Source organism: Balearica regulorum, chromosome W (genome assembly GCF_011004875.1).
Source record: "Balearica regulorum gibbericeps isolate bBalReg1 chromosome W, bBalReg1.pri, whole genome shotgun sequence".
Classification (NCBI taxonomy): Eukaryota; Metazoa; Chordata; class Aves; order Gruiformes; family Gruidae; genus Balearica; species Balearica regulorum.
In genome coordinates, this window is record NC_046219.1 from 12672005 (window position 1) to 12695623 (window position 23619).

The 23619-nt window shown below is 42.9% G+C and overlaps 1 protein-coding gene and 1 long non-coding RNA gene across 11 annotated transcripts in view; one reads left to right on the forward strand and one right to left on the reverse strand.

The window, feature by feature from the left end:
* LOC142599245 (uncharacterized) overlaps positions 1-23619 on the forward strand; it is an 830374-nt gene that overhangs the window by 510300 nt on the left and 296455 nt on the right. The window lies entirely within an intron of this gene.
* LOC142599142 (zinc finger protein 462-like) overlaps positions 21529-23619 on the reverse strand; it is a 149780-nt gene continuing 147689 nt past the window's right edge. For 5 of the 10 annotated variants that reach the window (XM_075738831.1, XM_075738836.1, XM_075738835.1 and 2 more), the window contains 2 exons: positions 23544-23606; positions 21529-22637 (listed from right to left, as the gene is read on the reverse strand). In XM_075738831.1, the coding sequence (XP_075594946.1) occupies positions 22433-22637; positions 23544-23606 (268 nt within the window). In that variant the 3' untranslated portion in view covers positions 21529-22432. The other 5 variants (XM_075738833.1, XM_075738838.1, XM_075738832.1 and 2 more) reach the window with 4 other exon arrangements.

A 23619-nucleotide genomic window follows, 5' to 3' on the forward strand; every position in this document is an offset into this window, starting at 1 on the left:
CTCCTTGAGGCAGAGAGACCTCTTACTGACTGCAGATCTTTGATAAGTGACCAATATTGTGCATAACCTTGTGTTATAGTGCACTAAGATTCTGTATTGGTAACTTTGCTTTGATTTGGAGTTGATCAGATCAGACCTGTTCTCTGTCTAGTTAAGTGTCTTGACTCTTAAAGGAAGAAACAAGAAACCCTGTGGTAAGCAGGAAGGGAATTATCTGTCCCTTATGAAAGTCTCATCTTAATCCCTTTTGAAGATTGCCTTAAACTCAGAAGCATAAGAGGTCCTATCTCTTTCACATGTTATATTAACATAACTCCTAAGTTACAATATCATTGCTACCAATTCCGTTTTGAATTTTACCGAATACTTGGTTTTAGTGATGAGATCTTCCAGGTAAAATATTTTTTTCCAGAGGGATGATCTTGGCACTCTCAGGCTGTTGTTGAGCTGTACATAGCAGCCTTTTTCCCACCCCTTAACACAGCACTGCTTTTCAGACATTTGAAGGTTTGTGATGGGTTAACCCTGGCTAGCAGGTAAACTCTCACCCAATCGCTCTCTCACTCTGTCCACCAGCAAGATGAGAGATAGAATCTGAAGGGCAAAAGTGAGAAAACTCATGGGCTGAGATAAATGCAATCTAATAAGTGAAGGGGAAATAAAACACCCCAAACAAAAATGTTGCAAAGGCAATCATTCACCACCTCCCACCAGAACCCCAATGACAAGCCAGTCCCCAAGTAATGGTACTTTGGAAAAACTCCCCCCCAACCAGTTTTATTGCTGAGCACAATGTCATATGGTATGGAATATCCCTTTGGTCAGTTGGAGTCATCTGTCCTGGCTGTGTCCCCTTCCAACTTCTTGTGCACCCCCAGCCTACTCACTGATAACTCACTCCTGATAACCAAACCCAAAACTCTGTCCACATTGAAGTTAATGGGCATTGTGCTTTTTTCTTTAAGGAAGTGAGAACGTTGCCTTGGTCATTGGTGGTATAGGAAATCCAGGCCCATTTCCCTGTGAATTTTGTTTTCTGCAGTGAGTAGGTCGTGTGCAGGCACACTTTGCAGTTTGGGCAGGTGTTAGAGCAAGATGGAAAAGAGAAATGACAGAGGAATCTCTCTAGACTAGTACACTTCACAAACTTACAGTGGCAAAAATAAGTGAGCACACTATAGATGTCTAGCATTTTTCATGTGCATTTCATTTTTCTGAGTGGACTTTTGTGCCAGTGATGACTCAAGGAATTGCTGTGAAGCTACAAATGGGAAGTTTCATATCTTTAAGGATTTTAAATGTGCAAGTGCATAGTGACAAGGCAGATCTAAGGTCAGGGTCCAGGTCAACAAGATCCAAAGCTGCACACAAGCATAGCTGTAATGGTACAGTACAGAAGTATACCTATAAAGTATGTCAAGCAGGGATCAAAGTCCCAGGCCTGAGCTTAAATGGGGTTCATGGACCCATGGGCATAGGGTGTGGGCAAAGGCCTCAAGAGAGGCTGGTCAGGGCCATTTAAGCCTATAAGTGTACTCAGGGCATTGACAATGTCTTGAGTTGTTAGCTCCCACATCTTTGTCTTGGTGGGTGTGCTGGTTTTGGCTGGGATAGAGTTAATTTTTGTCATAGTAGCTAGTATGGGGCTATGTTTTTGATTTGTGCTGAAAACAGTGTTGATAACACAGGGATGTTTTTGTTACTGCTGAGCAGTGCTTCCACAGAGTCAAGGCCTTTTCTGCTCCTCGCACCACCCCACCAGCGAGCAGGCTGGGGGTGCACAAGAAGTTGGGAGGGGACACAGACAGGACAGCTGACCCCAACTGACCAAAGGGATATTCCATACCATATGATATCATGCTCAGCATATAAAGCTGAGGGAAGTAGAAGGAAAGGTGGGACTTTTGGAGTGATGGCGTTTGTCTTCCCAAGTAACCGTTACATGTGATGGAGCCCTGCTTTCCTGGAGATGGCTGAACACCTGCCTGCCGATGGGAAGCAGTGAATGAATTCCTTTTTTTTCTTTGCTTGCATGTGTGGCTTTTGCTTTACCTATTAAACTGTCTTTATCTCAACCAATGAGTTTTCTCACTTTTACCCTTCTGATTTTTTTTACCCTTGACTTTTGTAGTTTGCTGTGCTCTGTAGTGATTAGTCATGTTTTGCCTGGGAGATTTGTTATATAAAACACTGGCCTTGAACTTAATCTTGTATTTGGGCACTGTACTGAAGCCATTACTGTACTTCAGGTACCATCTCGTGGAGACAATTAACAATTATACTTCTTTCTCTGAAAGGTTTTTTGTGGAGGAAATACAGAGTGGCACCTTCACCACCTTCTTCTGTGATGTTTTCTCCCTTGTTACAATAACTTCTCGGTATCTTGAACATCTTTGGGTAGTTAAAATACTTCTATTGGTATTTCTTAAGAATATTGCTTTGGTTTAGTCTAAGGTTAACAAGCAATTTACAAATATGACCCAGGCTCCACAACAGTATGGTCATGGGTGGCATGGCATGTGGGAGAATCTGGGCGGGTATCTAGAAAAGGTTTCACCTCCAACGGTCTGGGACTTCACTCCCAAACAACTGCAGGATCCTAATGAAGTGATAGCATTCTTGAAAAAAAAGTGCCGTGGCTATTCCAAAGAGGCACAGCTTATCACACTGTGCTGGGCCCTGGCCAGCATCTACCAAACATTGCTCGATATTATGCAGCATCAAGGAGAAGAGAGGATCTCTGGATCTGAAAACGTACCAACAGACACTATGGCTAAACCAGACACTATATCAGTTGCCCCTATAACTAAAAAGAAACAATGGAAGTGGAATTCAACTCATTTAGTAAGGGAGGAAGAAGCTTCTCCTAAGAGGGAGCAGGAGAAAGAATCAGAAGAGGCAGCCTGTTCTGCAGCAGAGTAGTCACAAGAACAGGAAGGGGAAGGGACTGAAATCATGAATGAGACAGAAACCACCCTATCCCTAAGTGAGCTGCAAGATATGCAAAAAGATTTTAGCTGTCAACCAGGTGAGCTAATTCTCAACTGGTTACTCCAATGCTGGGATATTGGGGCCAATGGTCAGGAATTATTGCGTAAAGAGGCCTGGCATCTGGGATCTCTTGCTGAGGATAAGGCCATTGACAAAGGGATTGGTAAAAAGGCAGGAGTCCTCAGTCTTTGGTGGTGACTCCTGTCAAGTATGAAGGATGGGTATCCCTTCAAAGAAGAACTTGCAAATTCCTGAAGCAAATGGACCACCATTGAGGGAGATATCAAGTATCTGAGGGAATTAGCTGTGATGGAGGTGATCTATAACAACCTGGATGACAACCAGGTATCCAAAGACCCCATACTAGCTGCTATGAAGAAAATTAACTCTATCAATCACAGCCAAAACCAGCACACTGGGAAAGCAGGTTAGTACAAGACCTTTGTCGAGCTTGCTCTCATTTCCTAGGCAGGAGTCTGAGAAATGCCAGTATCCTCTTGGGGTGATATGGACAAAATTGAAGTTTCACTGAAAGTTCAAGATAGGAGGAAATACTTAAAAAATAATAAAATTTCCCCTAATAGACAAGCAGATCTGGACATTTGTTGCTACATGAACGCACAGCGCACAGGATCCCTTTTGCCATCTTTTGATAGGATGCAGAGTGAATGAACCCTTCAGACAGAGATGACCACTGGGTGGGTGGAACCACCCCTTCCCACTCATGTGGAAGAGTAGAACCAATGATATTGCTAAACTCACACTGTGTATATATGAAAACAAGGTGCAACCTGACCTACTTCCCAGCACATCAAGTTTGAAATCTATTGTTCTCCCTACAACCTCAGTTTAAACCTACATGCTATTCAATCTGATTGCCTTATTGACAGCATTGTGTTAGAATGTATGGGACGACTCCCAGGAAAATACCAGGTGAGCTGGGAGGTTTCTTTCTTTTGTTTTTGTTTTTAATTATTATTTATTTATCTAGTTTGCATTTGCTATGTTATATTACACTGTCTTTCTTGCACTGAATGGAGACCTGTGTTATTTCTCTCCCATTTTATCTCAGCTTCATTCAATATTTGTGTTTTATAGGGTGGGAACAAGTTCAGATGCTGAGTACTGAATGTGCATATCTTTTCTTTGGAGCTACCATTTCAGTTGCTCACAAATACTTTGGTGAGGTACCAAGAATCTGGTGCCAAAAAGTTAAATCTCTTCGCTTTGGAATTCATCAGTAAGTAGATAAAGCACAGATTTCTATTTTTAAACAAGATATCCTTGCTACTTCCTTCATGATTCAGATAGCATCGAGGGTAGTAAATTGGTTCAAAACCTTATATTGCCACTGTGCAGTCTTGTTTTCAAAACCCAACAGTCTTTTTGATCCTCCTTGTGAAGAATGGGAGTGAAAATGATGTAGGAAAAATAAGGGTTAAGGCTGCACAAAGTATATGCCACCTCAAGTATCCTTGACAGTATGTTCTGAAACTATAGCAATCAGGATAGGGTCTCTCAGTGGACCAAGGATTTAGAACAATAGGACCCTTCAAAGTATTCTGTCCCTATTGTAAGTGTATATAAAGTATATCTAGCCTTGGGAGAGTATCAAGAAATAACGTATCCTCAACTAACCTGTGTTGATTTTAATACTAAAATGTACACCCCTTTGTGAATAATGAACATGCTAATTAGAAGACCTCCCCAAATATTTGAAACATGAAGTAAAATGCATATGTATGTGAAGGCAGGTGAAAGGTGGTTAAGGAAGTTTAAGAACACCAATCAGCTACATCTTGTTATTATAAAAAAGGCACGCTTGATGTACTCGGTGTTAGATGCCTGGCACTGTATTCTGGCCAGAACTGAAATAAACAAATATCTCAACCCTGTGTGTGATTGGGTCTTTGCACACCAGGTGAAGAACCCAGATTTGGGACAACAAAAAGGCTTCTATTCTTCAAGGCTTAAATACTTTCTTTGCTCTCATGGCTGAAGAAATTAATGGTAACATCCCAAACAATGAGTTTCCTATTCTGGAAGAATGCAATATTTAGACAAGATTCATTGTTGCATCTGAGCAGATAAGGCAGCATCAAAATTAAGGAAATTAATGAAAGCCCTAGGCTTGGAAAAATGGTATCTCTGACTTTGCAATAAAGTAGTAAAAGTCAAGAAGGCTCTCTTTCCTCAGAAAGTTTCCTGAAGATGGGCATAGGACCAGAGGACTGGAAGAGAGAGAATTATAATGAACAATATTTATGGGGAGCAGTTCCTTGTTATATAGGACTAAGATGGAGCAGGGAAATGAAGGTGTTTTGAATGATCATGTTGATAAGGAACATGCTTCAGAAAAGCATCCACTTGCTTAAATTCAAGATCCAAAGATTTTGTTCATCTTTCTTTACCTGCTCTATTATGGGGAACAACCTCAGCTGAATATTTGCACTTGGGTATTTGTATATTGTCTTCTGTTGCAATAGCTGGGTACATTTTGCATGACATTTAGGTGAAAATTTGATCCCCTGATACTGTTAGACAATATGGCACCTTTGATAACTGTAGGGTTCTGGCAACATTCTCCTATTCCAAAACATGTTTAAAGAGGTGCATTTAGTGCTGTTAAGCACCCTAAGGCAGCCCTGTGAGTTTGCAGAGTAAATGCAGTTGGTGTGTGTGACTGTTCACTCAACTCTTCCTCAGGTTTTGGCCTAACACACAACCCATGCTAAAGCCTGATGTATACTGGGAGTAGTGTCATTAGGTTAAAGCAAGAAAAACACTTTGGCAGGATACAATGAAGAGGAAGAGATAAGGGTCATTCTGTACCCATTATCACTTCTAGCTTGCTGTATCCTGCAGCCACCATCTCCTGCATCTTTACATAGTAACTGACTGGCAGTTCCTTCAGAATCCACTAACTAACGGAAATGTGTATTGGGTGTTTCCCAGGTGGTATTCCCAGGTGTGCAAAGCATTTGACACTGTTCCACATGACATCCTTGTCTCTAAATTGGAGAGACATGGATTCGATGGATGGACCACGCGGTGGATAAGGAATTGCCTGGATGGTCGCACTCAAAGAGTTGTGGTCAACGGCTCAATGTCCAAGTGGAGAACGGTGATGAGTGGTGTTCCTCAGGGGTCAGTACTGGGACCGGCACTTGTTCAACATCTTTGTCGGCGACATGGACAGTGGGATCGAGTGCACCCTCAGCAAGTTTGCCGACGACACCAAGCTGTGTGGTGGGGTCGACACGCTGGAGGGAAGGGATGCCATCCAGAGGGACCTTGACAGGCTGGAGAGGTGGGCCCGTGCGAACCGCATGAAGTTCAACAAGGCCAAGTGCAAAGTCCTGCACGTGGGTCGGCGCAATCCCAAGCACGACTATAGGCTGAGCGAGGAATGGATTGAAAGCAGCCCTGAGGAGAAGGACTTGGGGGTGTTGATTGATGAGAAGCTCAACGTGAGCCGACAGTGTGTGCTTGCAGCCCCGAAAGCCAACCGTGTCCTGGGCTGCATCAAAAACAGAAGTGTGACCAGCAGGTCGAGGGAGGTGATCCTGCCCCTCTACTCCGCTCTCATGAGACCCCACCTGGAGTACTGCATCCAGCTCTGGGGGCCCCAGTACAGGAGAGACAATGGAGCTGTTGGAGAGAGTCCAGAGGAGGGCCACGAAGCTGATCAGAGGGCTGGAGCACCTCTGCTATGAGGACAGGCTGAGAGAGGTGGGATTGTTCAGCCTGGAGAAGAGAAGGCTCAGGGGAGACCTAATTGCGGCTCACCAGTACCTGAAGGGGGCCTCCAGGAAAGATGGGGAGGGACTGTTTATGAGGGAGTGTAGTGACAGGACAAGGGGTAATGGGTTTAAGCTGAAGGAGGGTCGAGGCCTGCTACACTCCAACTGAAAAAAGAGATATTGGCAGCATATCATAGAATCATAGAATGGTTTGGATTGCCCAAAGCCTCATCCAACCTGGCCTTAAACACTTCCAGGGATTGGGCCTCCACAACCTCTCTGGGCAACGTGTTCCAGTGCCTCACCACCCTCACAGTAAAGAATTTCTTTCGAACATCTAATCTAAATGACCTGGTTCTGGCTAGGATAGAGTTAATTTTCACAGGGAGCCAGGACAGGTGAGCCAAGCTGGCCAGGGGGCTATTCCATACCATGTGACATCATGCTCACCATAAAAGGGAGGTAGTCTGGGAGGTGTTGGTTGTTGGATTGCTTCCTGTTATCACCCATTGTGAATATTCCCTTATTAGTACTGTTGTTGATTGTTTCCCTCTCCCTTGCTGTCCCAGTAAACTGTCCAACCCAGGAGGCTTTGCCTTTGTCTTTCCTATTCTCTTCCCCATCCTGCCGGGGGAGGGGTGAGCAAGGGGCTGTGTGGCGCTTAGTTGCCAGCTGGGGCTAAACCACGTCAACTTGCCATATAGCAGGGCATTGGGGGTCCTTTGGCACTGACAGTATTATTTTTCTGGGTGTAGCAGGGTGGATACGTGGCCCAGTAACACTAGGAAAATGCACTGAGCTAAGATGTCTTGAAATGTTTAAGGCCACTGTGGGTGGAAATGCTAATTTCTCCTGTCTGTTAGATATCTGAGTTAAACCAGGCAACAACTTCTGCGAGAACTCTTTAGGCTTTAGAAACAACAGCAGCTAGTAGTACAGAGGAAAAACTCTTCTTGAACCCATTAGCATTCACTGCCCTCTTCCAATGAAATGGGAATTCTTTTATTGAAAGGCAGGTACTGACAAGCCTGTAGAGTGAAGCCTCCATCTCTCCTAGCACTGATGATAAAGCATTGAATGGTTTTATATTTTCACCTTTTCCTTCAGACCTTCTGTGCTGCAAAGGTGGGGAGGTGTGACCTTTTCCTTCACACAGTTCATTGAATTCCACACTTGATAATGCAGGTCTTTGCCCAAATTAAACTTTAATTGTGATGAAGGTGGAAGCACCATTAAGTTGAGTGGAGGTTCTGCTGAATGTTCAATGAGATCTTCTGGGAGTTAATTACACTGCAGGTTTCTTGTATTCACAGCTCATTAAATTCCATCCCCCTCCCTGCTCTGCTATTTCCAGCTAAAGGCAGTTCCTTGTCCCCAAGCAGCTGCTATCTTTCCGAGATAATAACTACAGCTTGCCTGCTCCTTTTGCTTTTTTTTATAGCAAAGACCTCTCTTGCTGATAGCAGCTTGATTTGCATGCTACCAGAAAAGCTTATCAGCACTGTCATGGAGGACAGTAAAACAAACAAACAGGTCAATTAGTCATGTACAGCTCTTTTTGATTCCTGTGTTTAGTTATTAACATAAGGAAACAGAAACCAGCTTCAAACTTTGTACTTTTAAGAGGCAAAATTAACAGTCTATTAGTAGTTTGAGGTTTTGGGCCCCTCACTACAAGAAAGACATTGAGGTGCTGGAGTGCATCCAAAGAGCAAAAAATCTGATGAAGGGTCTAGAGAACAGGTCTTATGAGGAGTGTCTGAGGGAACTGGGATTGTTTAGCCTGGAGAAGAGGAGGCTCAGGGGAGACCTTATCGCTCTCTACAACTACCTGAAAGGAGGTTGTAGCCAGGTGGGTGTTGGTCTCTTCTCCCAAGTAACAAGTGATAGGACAAGAGGAAACAGCCTCCAGTTGCTCCAGGGGAGGTTTAGATTGGATATTAGGAAAAATTTCTTCACCAAAAGAGTGGTCAAGCATTGGAACAGGCTTCCCAGGGAAGTGGTGGAGTCACCATCCCTGGAGGTATTAAAAAGACATGTAGAGGTGATGCTTAGGGACATGGTTTAGTGGTTGGAGTTGGCAGTGCTAGGTTAATGGTTGCACTTGATGATCTTAAAGGTCTTTTCCAACCAAAACGATTCTATGATTCTAAATGTCCAGGGATGGAGAATGGAGATCCCATGATGTCTATGGGCAGTCTGTCCCAGTGCTTAACCACTGTCATGGTGAAGAACTTTTTCCTTACGGCCAGTTGGAATTTCCCTCACTGCAGCCTGTGATCGTTATCCGTTGTCCTTTGATTGTACACCTCCAAGAAGAGGCTATATCTGTCTTCTCTATAACCCGCTGTTGCGTTAAAGGGTAAAGAAGTTCGGCAGAAAATAAACCCCCTTGCGTTCCAGCTTGTCCTCAGATATCAGAGGGGCTGGGGGCGGCTGGGCTTAGATTCTGAGCGATACCTAATTTGGCACTATAGGTCCAGTCGCGTTCAATATATTGAACTATCACGATTATGGATGCATCAATAGTGCGAAGCACCTTCAGTCTAGTCGCGTTCAATGGACTAGCACGGCCATACTTAAGGAGTTTGGTCGCGTCCAATGAGAACTCTCACGGCTAGATTAATGAATGGTGCAGTTTATCGAAGCGATTACAGAAGTACAGGTTCTTTTGGATTGCCGGTGATAAATACACTGTCTGCAAAGCACGTGCAAGTACCAAGAATATGAATAATATAGCCGACTGCAAATATATTACATTATGAAACAATTCTATAGAGATTTTCTAAGTTTCCCGGGGAAGCACTCGGTATAGCCGAGTATTCTAATCTCACCCAATAGGTGTCCCTATGGAGGGGAAGAGAGGTTCAGCCCGTTGACTGATCCCAGAAGTCAGCGATGTCCTCCTGACTTGTCTGCGATGGTATCTTCCCTAACATCCCCCTCTCTTAAGCCATTTTTATACTATTTTCTTACTTTCAGGTGGAGCTTGAGTGACTCTAGTCATACATACCTTTGTTATGATTGATGTAAAACCTTCTCGCTTTGCTTTTAAAGTTATAGACTTAAAGAAATTCAGAGGGGTGGTCGCACCTTGGAGGTTCAGTGAGGGGTGGTCGCCCCTTGGAGGTGGGTAGCCTTTGGGATGGAGGTGTGTTTTGGTATTATAATGAGATTATAACGAGCAAGGTTCAACCAAAGGACATGATTTCGACAGAAAATGGAATACTGTTTGCTCAGGGTAACAACTATGCAGTTTTATCAGTTCCACGGTACCATTGGTACCACCAAGTTCCCATCCCTGTGGTGTTATCACAGAGCCTGGCTGTGGTGTCTCCACTCCGCTCCACCCTCCGTGCTGTTTTTCTCAGAGTCAGCACGCCAAGCTCCCCTGGTGCTTGCCAACATCTAAGGTTGCAGGTCATGTTGCTTATGGAACAGATTCTTTGCATATTCACCCTGGAAGTCTCCTCAACACTGTTTTGGTCTCAATAAGCCACCTCCAGTAATTACTCCACAACAGTATGTTCTGAAACTATAGTAACCAGGACAGGATCTCTCAGTGGACTAAGGTTACATAATTCAGTGTTCATAGAACTAGTTCATAGTTCAATGTTTGAAACCTAAAGTAAAATGCATATGTATGATGAGGGTGGGTGAAAGGTGGATAAGGAAGTTTAAGAACACCAATCATCAGGTGCATGTTGTTACTATCAAAAAGGAACGCTTGATGTACTCACTGTGCCAGCTGGTATTAGATGCCTGGCACCCTACTCTGCAGACAAGAAATAAAGGCAAATATCTCCAGTCAGTGTGTTGATTGTCTCTTTGCGCACTGGGTGAAGAACCCAGATTTTGGGACAACATTATTACAGAGCTTGAATAGACCAACATAGCAAGCACTGGGGCACTGACTGATACAAGTTTTTGCCTCTATGTCTGCAAGAAAAACAGCAGAAAGACCGGGTAGCTCAGAGAGAGGGTAATAATAGAAGCCCAAATCCAGAAGCATCCTTCTTGTGCTCAGAGAATCAGGATCTTGTTATCTGAGAGCAGCAAAGGCTGGCTGTTCAACAACAGCAAGTGAGCCAGGAGCCAAGGGTGACAGCAAAACATGCAGGGGGGCAGTGACCTCACTGACAGGGCCCAGTCCCATAGTACCCAAACAAGGAGAGCAGAGCAGGTCTGGTGACAGTGACTAGGGTCAGCCACAGTCCAGTGAAGGCCAGGCAAAGTCATAGTGACAAGGCAGGTCCAAGGCCAGGCCAGGAAGTCAGTTCACAGGTCAGGGTCTATGTTAGGAATTGCCAAATCCAGTAGCCCGATAGAGGCAAGGCTGCTGCTAGCTCCATCTTCCCAGGTCTAGCCAGTAGTGAAGCTGAGCATATATTCCCAATAGGCACACGTACATACTATATACATATATATATGTGTGTGTGTGTATGTGTATGTAGGTAGGTACACGGCCGGCCAAACACATCGACACAGACAGAAAACACAGCACCCACACAAACACAAACAGCACAAACGGCCTGATCCTGTTCTCCTCTCTAGTTCATCAGGATGAAAATCCATTAGTGTAAAATATACACATATATACACATATATACACATATATACTATGGATCTCTCCAGTCACTGGCCCCTAGATCCCTTGGTCTCCCAAGTTGCTGGCATCTGGACATATGAGCCCCCAAGGCCAGCCACCTCACTCCAGTTGTTGGTACTCAGACTGCCTCTCTCTCTTCCCCCTTCCCCCCGCCCCAGATTCCTCCAGTAACTGGGTTTAGACACAGGCTTGCTAACCTAGTGAGGAGAGCTTTAAATTAGGTATTTCAGGGGGTTAGAGATCACAGCCTGTACTTAAGTGAGGAAATGGAAGATGGGATGGAAAGTATATGGAGCAGGGTGATGTGAGCAAGGGAGCCCTCAGGAAGGATAAAACAGGGTGACTGGGGAGTAACTCCCAGTGCCTGCACACAAATTTGGGCAGCCTAGGCAGTAAACAGGAGGAAAGCGTGGTTGCAGAACTATGACATCACTGGAGTTAGCAAGCCAGATTTTTGGACTGTCAGAGAACTTGTTAACACACTTGCTGGATAGGCCAACTGCAGCTCTTCTGGGTCTGCTACCCATGAACAAGGAAGAACTATTTGGGGATGTGATAATCAATGGCAACCTTGGCTATAGCAACTACAAAACAGTGGAGTTGAAGACCCCCAGGTAGAATGAACAAAGTGCGTAGCAGAGTACAAACCTTGGCCTTCAAGAGAGCATACTTCAGTTTATTCAGAAAGTTGGTAGGTGGGATTGTGTGGGAATCAGCTCTGAAGGGCAAAGGAGCTCAAGAAAGCTGGCAGATCTTTAAGGATAACCTCTTCCAAAGCATAAGAATGGTCCTACTCAGCAAAATGAGTAGATATATCAGGAGATGGGCTTGACTAAACAGGGGACACATGACTGAGCTTCAGTGCAAAAAGAATGTATACAGGAGATGGAAGTGAGGAAAAGCTACAAAGGAGGATTATAGAAACATTTCCCAGGCCTGAAGGGATGATATTAGGAAACGCAAAGCCCAACTAGAGTTGTAGCTGACAAGGGATATAATGGGCAACAAGAAGAGCTTCTACCACTAGTTCAGCAATAAAAGAATAAACAAGGAAAATGTGGGCCCACTCCTGATTGGGGCAGGTGATTTAGTGACAGGGGGTGCAGATAACGCTAAAGTACTCAATGCCTTCTTTGCTTTTGTCTTCAGCCATAAGTTCTCCCAGGCCCCTATGCTTAGAGGCAGGGTTCAAGGAGGAGAAGAACTACCAATCCTACTACCAATAGTGGTGAAAGATCAATTCAGGAATCTCTTGAGAGAATGCAATCCATACAAGTCCATGGGATGAGATGCATCTCAGGGTGCTAAGAAAATTGGCTGATATTATTACAAGGCCACTCCCTATCATCTTTGAAAGGTTGTGGAGATCAGGGGAGGTCCTTGGTGACTGGAGAAAGGCAAATGTTGCACCCATCTTCATAAAGGGCAGAAAGGGGGATCTGGGGAACTATAGGCCAGACAGCCTCACTTTGGGCCCTGGGAAAATCATAGAGCAAGTCCTCTGGGAAACTATTCCTGGGCACATGAAGGAGAAGGTGAATCAGAATAGTCATCCATACTTGACCAAACCAATGTCATTTTATTGTGGAAAGTATAGATCTGTGCATGAGGAGAGAGCAATGGATGTTGTATACCTTGACTTTAGGAAGGCTTTTGATATTGTCTCCCATAGCATCCTTGTATTCATGTTGACATGTTATGGTCTAGATGGGTGGACTACTAAATGGATGAAAAATTGAGTGGTGGATGATTAGGCTCAAAGGGTATTGTTTAATGGGTCATTACCTGGAGGCCAGTTATAGGTGGAGTACTACATGGGTCTATCCTAGGACCTGGCCTGTGTAATGCCTCTATCGGTGATCTAGTGGAGGTGACAGAATGCACCTCATCAAATTTGTGGATGACACCAAACTCAGGGGTTGCAGTCGATATGCTTAAGGGTAGGGCTGCCATTCAGAGGGACCTAGACAGACTGGAGGAATGGGCTAACAGGAACCTCATGAAATTTAACAAGGACAACTGCCAAGTCCTGCACCTGGGATGGAAGAGCCCCTTGCAATAATACAGGCTGGGGACTGACTGGCTGGGGAGCAGGTCTGCTGAAGAAGACCTGGAAGACAGTAAACTAAACACGATTCAGCAGTATGCCCTGGCAGTGATGAAGGCTAACAGTATCCTGGTCTGTATCAAGAGAAGCATAGCCGGTAGACTGAAGGAAGTGATTATCCCCCTCTACTCAGCACTTGACTGCATCCAGTTTTGCTTCCCCTCCCCAATACAAAGAAGATGTTGCTAAATTGGAGCAAGTTCAGTGGAAGTTCCCAAGCTGGTCAGGGAGGTGGAGCACTTGCCCTATGAGTTGATGCTAAGGGAACTAGGCTTGTTGAGCCTGAAGAAGAGAAGATTTCAGGGGGAAACTAGTACCAGCCCCCCAATACCTATGAGGAGATTGTCAAGAAGATGGAACCATGTTCTTCACACTAGTGCACAGCAGGAGGATGAGAGACAGTGGGCATAAGTTGAAATGGAGAGAAGGGGGTCTGACTGAATATAAGGAAAGTTTTTCACCATGAGGACAATCAAGCAGTGTAACAGGGGCCCAGAGAGGTTGTGAAGTCTCTATCTTTGGATGTTTTCAAGAACAGACTGGATAAAGGCCCTAAGCAACCTGTTCTGACCTCAGCATCCTCTGCTCAAAGCAGGAGGTTGGACTAGACTCCTCCTGAGGTGTCTTCCAACCTGAATGATTCTGTGACAACAGCAAAAATGGACAAGACACGAAGTAGCTCCTAACCTTAGCTTCAGAGAAGGTATGTGTTTGCTATGTGCATGCTCCTCATACCCTTCTTTCCATACTGTCATCCATCTTCTTCCTTTGCTGCTTGGGCATGCGTCCTTCCTTCTTATTCCCTTTCCGTTTCCCTATAGTCCCCGAACAGCATCTGTTGTCTGCTGTGCCTTCCTCCTCATCTTAATACACAGAACCTGTGCGCGCATCCTTTCTCCTTCTTCCCTCCTTTCTGGGGCTGTGAATGCAACTCCAGGCCCAGGAGCAAGTGGCGTTGGAGGTGGCGGTGACAGGCACTTCTCTATATTCTTTTTCTTTCTCTCAGTCCTGGGACATGCGGGAGCAGTGAGCACAAAGGGTGCTTCGCTACCGCCATGCAGATCATGCTGAAAATGCTGCAGCAACAGACTTTCAAGATCTACAGAGACCCTGAAGAGATGGTGCAGGCCCCAGGGTGAGGGAGTTGTCTCTCGCTCTGTTCTTTTAACTTGCACCGGTTCACTCCTGCTGCAGGTGCTGCACCTTCCTTTCTTGAAAAAGGGTTACCGGGGGGGGGGGGGGGGGGGGGGCGCGGATGAACACTACTTGTTAGAGGTTGGCGGGCAGGGGCAAGAAGTGAGGGGGGGGCAGTGTGTGTGTCCGGTTTTCCATAACCCCTCTCAGTACTGTCCTTTCTCATTTGGTTGGAGTAAGCCTGTGTGGCAGGTAGAGGAGGATAGCATGAATTGTACCTTTTTGGAGGAAGTTGGCAAAGAGAACTATGGCATTATAATATTTTTTTCTCAGTAGCATGTCTGTATGCATATGGGTAAGTAATGGGCAAAATTATAACCTCTGCTGGTTTGTATAAGGAGTACTGGCAATGGGTCATGGCCTTTTGGAGAGTGGATATAGGGGTGGGAAGGAAGCAGGGGAAGCTGTTTGCTCTTAGATGTGCTTGTGCTTTCCTACTGGGTGAGGTTAGTGTGTACTGGAATCAGGATGCTTGTGTCTGAGGAAGGAGGGTGACTGTAGGGAGGCTTTCTTGTTTAGCCTACGATGCGGACTATAATGATTACTCTGTCCCTGTGGGGTGAGCAGGTGCATTTGAGATTCTGCTAGCCACTTTTGGGGTGTGGCTCCTGCTCAACAGGTGTTTGGATATGTGTTATGATTTGTAATAGAACCAGTTTCTCTCCTTGATAAATTACCATGACTATGCAATTCTGTAAGGAGAGGGGAAGATGAGAGAGGAGAGAATTTATTTGTGGGTGGGTGTTTCTCTGCTGGTGCTTGGAGTTTTTTTGCAAAGTCCTTAGGCAAATACAGTCGTACTGAGATGGGAAGAAGGACGTTCAGTATGTTTTCAAGGTTGGAAAGTTCCTTACGTCTCCCCCTGAGGAATATGGATGCTTGTCTCTTACAGCAAAGTCTGGATGTCACTGCTGTCTTCCTTTAAGAGATTTGGTGTGACTTTTGGAGGTGTGTTTGAAAGTCTATTGTATTACATCTGGGCCATGAAACTATGAAAGGCCTTAACTTCTACTGCTGTTCTGAAGATTACTTTCCTCCATCTCAAAAACATAATAAGGGAGAGTAGTTAGTCAGGTTACAGAGTTTCTTGAATCTGAACAGCTTAACTGAGGGAGATTGTGAATGTCTAGTTGAAGTATGTGTTAGAGATCTGTGGGGATGTCATGGTTTAACCCCAGCCAGTAACTAAGCACCATGCAGCTGCTCACTCACCCCTCTCCCCGCAAGGGGATGGGGAGGAGAATGGAAAAACAAACAAACAAATCATAGGTTGAGATAAAGACAGTTTAATAGGATAACAAAGGAAGATGATGATGATGATGATAATAATAATAATAAAGTGATGCACAAATGCAATAGCTCACCACATGAGGAAGGGAAAAAGACCAATCTGATGCCCAGTCTGTTTCCGAGCAGCAAATCTGCCTCCTGGCTAGCTTCCCCAATTATATACAGAGCATGACATCATATGGTAGGGAATATCCCTTTGGTCAGTCTGGGTCAGGTGTCCTGGCTATGCTCTCCCAGCTTCTTGTGCACCTGAGAAGCTGAAAAGTCCTTGACTTAGTGTAGACACTGCAACTACCTAGCAACAACTAAAAACATCAGTGTGTTATCAACATTATTCTCATACTAAATCCAAAACACAGCACTATACCAGCAACTAGAAAGAAAATTAACTACATCTCAGCTGAAACCAGGACATTATCCACCCCTTATTCCATAGCATCTATGTCATGCCCAGGTCCTACACTTCCCAATACGTTGCAATTAATTGCCATCACTTTTCCTGTCTTTTGATATGTACACACAAATATCATTCCCTTAGTCTATGGGCCATCCCTCTAAAAATGTATGTTGAGTTCATTTAGTCCATGACTTTTGGACTCCATCTGTCATAACAGTCTCTCAGGGCAGGAGGGTGTGTGATCTCCTCAAAGCTCTTTTGGCACTCTGGAGTCCATTGCAACATTTCTCCTGGTCCCTTAATAGCATTGTATAGTGGTTTAGCTATTAGTCCAAAATTTGGGATCCAGATGCGACAAAACCCAGCCATTCTCAAAAACCATCTTAGTTGTCTTTTAGTTTTTGGCACTGCAATCTGGCATATAGCCTCTTTTTCTATTCCAAGTTCCCTTTGTCCTTTAGATATCTCAAAGCTCAGATATCAAACTCTTTCTTTTGCTATCTGAGCCTTTTTCTGGGACACTCTATATCCTGCCAATCCTAGATAATTTAGGAGACTAACTGTTGCCTCCAGACATTTTTTTCAGTGTCGACTCCTTTTAATATGTCATCAATGCATTGCAACAGAGTCACATTATTATTAGCACTTTGCCATCATTCCAACTCTCTCGCCAATATGTTACAAGAGTAGGGCTGGTTTTGAATCTTTGGGGGAGTACAGTCCAACACACCTGCACCTTTCTTCCCATTGTGGGATTCTCCCATTCAAAGCCGAAGATTGTTTGGCTTTGTTCATCCACTGGGATACAAAAGAAAGCATCTTTTAAGTCCAAGACAGTAAAATAAGCATTTGTTTCAGGTATTGAGGCTAACAAAGTGTAAGCGTTTGGTACAGTAGGATGTATGTCCCCAGTTATTTGATTTCATAGAATCATAGAATCATTTTGGTTGGAAAAGACCTTTAAGATCATAGATTCCAGTCACAAATCTAACACTGCCAAGTCCAACCACTAAACCATGTCCCTAAGCACCACATCTATGCATCTTTTAAATACTTCCAGGGATGGTGACTCAACCACTTCCCTGGGAAGCCTGTTCCAGTGATTGACAATCCTTTTGGTGAATAATTTTTTTTCTAATATTCAATCTAAATCTCCCCTGGCACAACTTGAGGCCATTTCCTCTTGTCTTATCACTTGTTAATTGGGAGAAGAGACCAACACCCACCTCGCTGCAACCTCCTTTCAGGTAGTTGTAGAGAGTGATAAGGTCTCCCCTGAGCCTCCTCTTCTCCAGGCTAAACAATCCCAGTTCCCTCAGCTGCTCCTCATAAGACCTGTTCTCTAACCCTTCACCAGACTTGTTGCCCTTCTTTGGACATGCTCATTTACTGCTCTTAAATCTTGTACTAATCTATAGTCTTGAGAACAAGGCTTCCTTACTAGCAAAACAGGAGTATTAAATTCAGATTCACATTCTCTAAGCAGTCCGTATTGCATGAAAGTATTTATCAAGAGTTCCAATCCTTTGTGTGCTTCCAATCTAATAGGGTATTGATTTACCCTCACCTGGCTTACCCCGGGTTTGAGTTCTATTTTAATCGGGATCATGTTCTTTGCTTTACCTGGTTTCTTCGAGGCCCACACCAAAGGAATTACCATGTTTAATACCATGTCTGGGATATTATTTTCAGGTTCTTTCGAGGTCTTATCTGCCAGTAAGCAGATTTGAGCCTTCCATGCTATTTCTTGAGGGATGTGCAGCTCTATAGAGTTCTCAGAGAAGGTTACTTGAGCATTTAATTTACATAGTAAATCTCATCCTAACAGTGGAAGGGGACATTCTGGCATGTATAGAAACTCATGAGTCAATTTAGTACCTCCAATCGTACATTCCATAGGTTGTAAGAATGGCTGCAAAGTTCTCTTTCCCGTTGCCCCAACAATTGGTATTGTGGTTTTACTTAAAGGTCCCTTATAGCTAGTCACTACTGAGTGGGTAGCTCCACTATCTATCAAAAAAATCTATAATGCCGTTCCCCAGCTTCACTGGAACCAGGGGATCTGCTGGGGATGCCTTAATATCTTCCCCCCATCCCCTTCATTTGGTTTCAGAATCTTCCAGCATCATAACATTAATTTCCTCTGACCTCTTCTTTCCTTCCCTGTCGGGACATTCATTTCTCTAATGTCCTTCCTGTCTACAAATGGCACATTGATTTAGGTCCAGAGGAGGGCCCCTTCTAGTTCCTGTATCTCTACCTCATCCTCCACAACCACCCCTTCCTCCACGATCTCCTCTTCCCTGTCCTCTCGGTCCACCTTTTCTATCTATTATTGCTGTTCCTTTTTCCCCCTTCTTTTCTCCTTTTCCTCAATACATGGCATTAACGTATCTCCTCCTAATCCACATTTCTTCTATTAGGATCCCTATTCAAAGTCATAAAGGCATCAACATAAGGCACTTCATCCCATTTTCCTAGTCGGTGACAAAACAACATCAATTACAATATAGTATTAAATTGCAAAGACCCATTTTCCGGCCACCATTTACCATAATCTAGTTTTTTATTTGGCCACTATCGATTACAATATCTTTTAATTTTATCTTTAGTCATTGGATCACCCCCAATTTTATTCCAGTTTTTCAGAATGCATCCCAGAGGGCTACAGGGAGGATTGGCTTGTGGATCGGCTCGTTCCCATAACTCAAATATTTGCCTCTTGTGCGCACTTGGCTCTGACCTTATACCCTCAATTTGTCAGCAAAGGTAACCTTTTTCCCTATTACCAAGTGTCTATGTGTGACTTGATTCCATGGAAATAATTGAATATAATACTTATCAATCCAGGAATTCTCCCTTCTTTCATACTTGCACGAATATCTCTCTTGGGCATTGCACCTTTGAGTCGCTCACCACCCTGGCGCCGGAGGAGACCTGGAGGAGTCCTCAGTCAAATTGGTCGGTGCGTGCTGGAGTCCTGTCTGATCCTTTCTCTGCCACCGGGGTAGGCAAGACCATCTGGGCAAGGTCTTATGGCTGTCCCATCTGGCTCGCCAAAAATGTTGTCCCAAAATCTGAGTTCTTCACTCAGTGTGCAAAGACCCAATCAACACAGTGAGTCGAGATATTTGCCTTTAGTCTGCAGAGTAGGGTGCTGAGCATCTAACACCAGCCGGCACACCGAATGCATCAAGTGTGCCTTTTTTTATAGTAACAAAATGCAGCTTATCCACCTTTCACCTGCCCTCATTATACATATGCATTTACTTTATGTTTCAAACATTTGGGGAGGTCCCCTAATTAGCATGCTCATTATTCACAAAGGGGTGTACATTTTAGTATTATAATCAATACAGGTTAGCTGAGGATACACTATCTTAATACTATTCCAAGGTCCTATTGTTCTAAACCCTTAGTCCACTGAGAGATCCTATCCTGGTTACTATGGTTTCAGAACATACTGTCAAGGATACTTGAGGTGGTGTATACTTTGCACAGTCTTAACCCTTATTTTTCCTACATTAATGATACTCATTTTTCAATCCTACCCACAAAAGGTCTTTTTGAAGTTCGGCTAGTAAAATTCCATCTTCTCTGATGTCAATCAGTTGTTCTTGCAAACTAATCAGAAGGTGTTGAATTTTTATATTTTTAACAAATGGGTTCAAAAGCCACTGAAACTCTCCCATTTGGAAGATTTTTAAACAGGTTACAAAATTCCATTTCCAAGTTATTTAAATGTACAGACATGATAGTTTTTATAAGTGACATGCATCGGTTTTGGCATCAAAATCACATAAGAATGGAAACATTTCCAAACAACCTTTTACAAAATGCTCTCTGCATAGCACAAGTTTCTTTTGAAAAGCAGTTACTTTCTCACTCATTGTGATTGTGGTGGTGTTTTGGGGTTTTTTTGTCATGGTTTAACCCCAGCCGGTAACTAAGCACCACACAGCTGCTCGCTGTGTGTCCACAATATATCAGGTATACGTTTTTAAGAAAAGGAAAAAAAAATCCCAACTTTCTAGGCTTGTTAAAAGGATAATGGTCCCATATTTTTATTAACAAGTTAGCAAAACAAAATCCAATGGATTACGATATTTACATGTTATTTGAAAAATAAAGTAGTGATAAGAGAATGTCACAATTGTTTCATTTTTTGTTCATTTTTTGGCAACTTTTACAAACACTCAATCCAGGTATGAAACTTTTTAAAGACATTTGAAATGAGGCCAATTAAAAAACTAATACAGGCACAAAATTTATACTTTTCCCTCCAGTGTGTTTTCTACATGATGCTCCCTCCCTCCTCCAAAAAAATAACCCCCCCGAAACAAAACCAAAAAATCCTGCAAACCCACAACTGACGAATCTTTAAAAGTAAAACACCATGCTTCTCAAATAGCACTAATTCAACAAATGCGATTTTTGACATCAATTTTATTTGAAGCTGTCTAGGGTAACATTTCCTCAGCAGCTTCTTTACACCCCCTCCCAACAAACAAACAAAAAAAACCCCAAGACAAAGACACATGCATTTCTAAAACTAGATTTTAGCCCAGTATTTCCTACTTTTTGGAAAGAAATTCTTTGTTCAAAATCAGAACATACCATGGGTACCAGATCCTGTATTCCTAATTCAGGCAAAATTGGTGTTGAGTTGAGTAGGACCTCCACCAAAGAAAAAGTGCAGAATCAGCCACAGGGTATGTAGATTCCTATTCATTCTATACTGCTCCCTCATGCTAAAAGCTAAGGAGTAGGGGAAAAATTAGCAACTCCCATCTTGGATCAAGTAGCTCTCCAGACTCAATATAGTATGTAACAATTTCACTTCTGCTTGCAAAAAGATGCAAGAACAGACATCATTCTCTCCTACTATACCAAAACAAAAAAAAGCACACACACCCACCCCACAGACTGGGGCGGTTGAGGGGGGGGAGAGATGATGACACCAATCTTGACAGATATGGTGCAAGACGAATAGATGCTCATTTGAAAATTGACAGAATATTTATGAGGACCGGTGTGTTTGGCCCCTAAGCTGCATAGCTGTGCTGTTAGTTTGGTTCTTTAGTTAAAACAAAACTTAATTTTTTTAAATCCTAAACACAGAAATAGCTAGTTTTATATTGATAGGAACTCTTTTCCCTGCCCCCTGCCCCTTTGGAAAAAATAACACCACCACTCATTTTGTATGAGAAAGTTAATTGTGTCATTTTTGCAGCAGTTCAAGCTGATAGGAAATAAACATATGGCAAACAAAACCACACAATCGGTCACATGAAATCTATAAAATACTAAAATTATAGTTGAATACTAACAAACAGCTTACCTGGAATAAAGGATGACAATTCACAAACCATTATCTAGAAATTAAAGACTCTCTGTCTCTCTGGGTTTTTTTATTTTTTTATTTACTAAAATAATTAAAAAAAAATCACAGTATTTTAAGAAATAAAATCCACAGTGGGATTTTAAGCACAATTTGTTTTCCTTTCTTTAAAACTCTGTTTCTTCCTCCTTTCCCAGCAGTCTCTCTAATCATAATGACAACAGGCAGTACTAACAAATGCAGAGATGTCCCTTTGTTAATTTTGAGGTATTAGGAAACAAGTGGCTGTTTTAAGCAAAGCCATTTCTGTCTTGTTTTTGTTTTCTTTTCTAAAGCAGTTCCATTCAGTCTGGAAAATCATAATGTATTGAAATTAGAAAAATGCACCAAAATTTGCGTGTTGAAAAGTTACATCACCCCCCCAACCATGCTCATTATACTTCTGTTTGCAAACAATACAAGTCTCCACTGCAAAGCACATTGTGTAATGTAGAGACACAGGGAGTTGTTTCATTAGTCCAATATGAGTGTAACTTCTCACTGTCAAGATCCAGAAGAAAAGATGCAGTGATATAATGGAACCACTTATTCCATCATTCAAATAACTGTAATATAGACACACTCATATAGGTACCAGTGCTTTGAAAATAGATCATTCATTCCTAAAAGCAGCTTTGTTTCTTCCTTCTGCCCACCCCACCTGCCCATCCCTTCCCATTCACCACTGTTCAAGTAAGTTGATTAAAATCACACCAAATTTTTATTCATTTTTTGCCTCTGAGGTCTCTTGGAGAGGTTTGTCAGCAGCTACAACACTGACTGTAGTTTCACTGTTGTGGGACAAGTCCACCACCATTTTCTCAGTGCTTTCCTTTTCTTCTACTGTCAGTGTATTAACAGTCTTTTCTGTGTTCTCCTTCAGTTTGCTGTCCTCTCTGGTCCCTTTCTTACTTTCATTCAGAGCCCTGAAAATCCAAGCAGCAGAAAAAGGAAACCTTTACAATCCAAGCATGCTTTGGATATAAGGAAAGGAGAGTACTTCTCCCAAACAATTAACAAACCAATAAATCTTATTAAAGCTTGCAACATTTCAAGTACTTTTATTTAAACAGACAAGAAATAATACTTTCTCTTACCCTTTATCCCTCCACAGTCTAGCTACAATATTACATTCAAATGTCTTCCACATGCCAGTAATCCTGGCTGAGATCTCCTCTTTGAAGAAACTCTAGCCAGCAAAGACATCTGTTCTATTGAAAAGATCTTTGTCAAGAGAAGGAAGATGAATGTTCCAGAAATGCCTGTTATTTCACAGCATGGACTGATATTTATGAGCATGAAAGGAAATGATCTTTGTTATTAACTTCACTCTGCTTTTTGGGGAGAGAGCACACTTATTGAGATTTTCCTTCACTTGAAGCCCTTAACACTTCTCTACATAATTCTTTGCACTGGAACTCCAAGTTTAGTTGCAAGCATGCTAAAGAGAAATAATAAGGAACAAAAAAAAGCCAAAAGAAACCCAGATTCCATATAATTTGCTGCCATTTCCATGCTGCTCTACTGGCAAGCAAACATCAACAATAGACTCAAGTAATGTTAATTTTGGACAAACAAACTGGTATTCAACTTGAAATGAAGTTTAAGCTTTAGGATCATAGTAAAGAACATTTATGTGCTACATTTGGATTTGATAACACTAGATTTTAACTCCCAAACAGAGGGAATTCTGGAACGATCTGTATTCCAGAAACCCTTGGCCATCTGTAGATAAAAGTTTCTTTCAGTTTGAGGTCTGATCTAGACCTGAAACTGGAAGGGTGTTTGGACATATGGAGATATTCAAGTACAGGTTTAAAAGCAACAGTTACCTTGGATTTCTGGATTCCTGGGTCAAACAGGATGGACAGAAGCATCTAGTTGAGTAAATACATCTGATAATTGCAT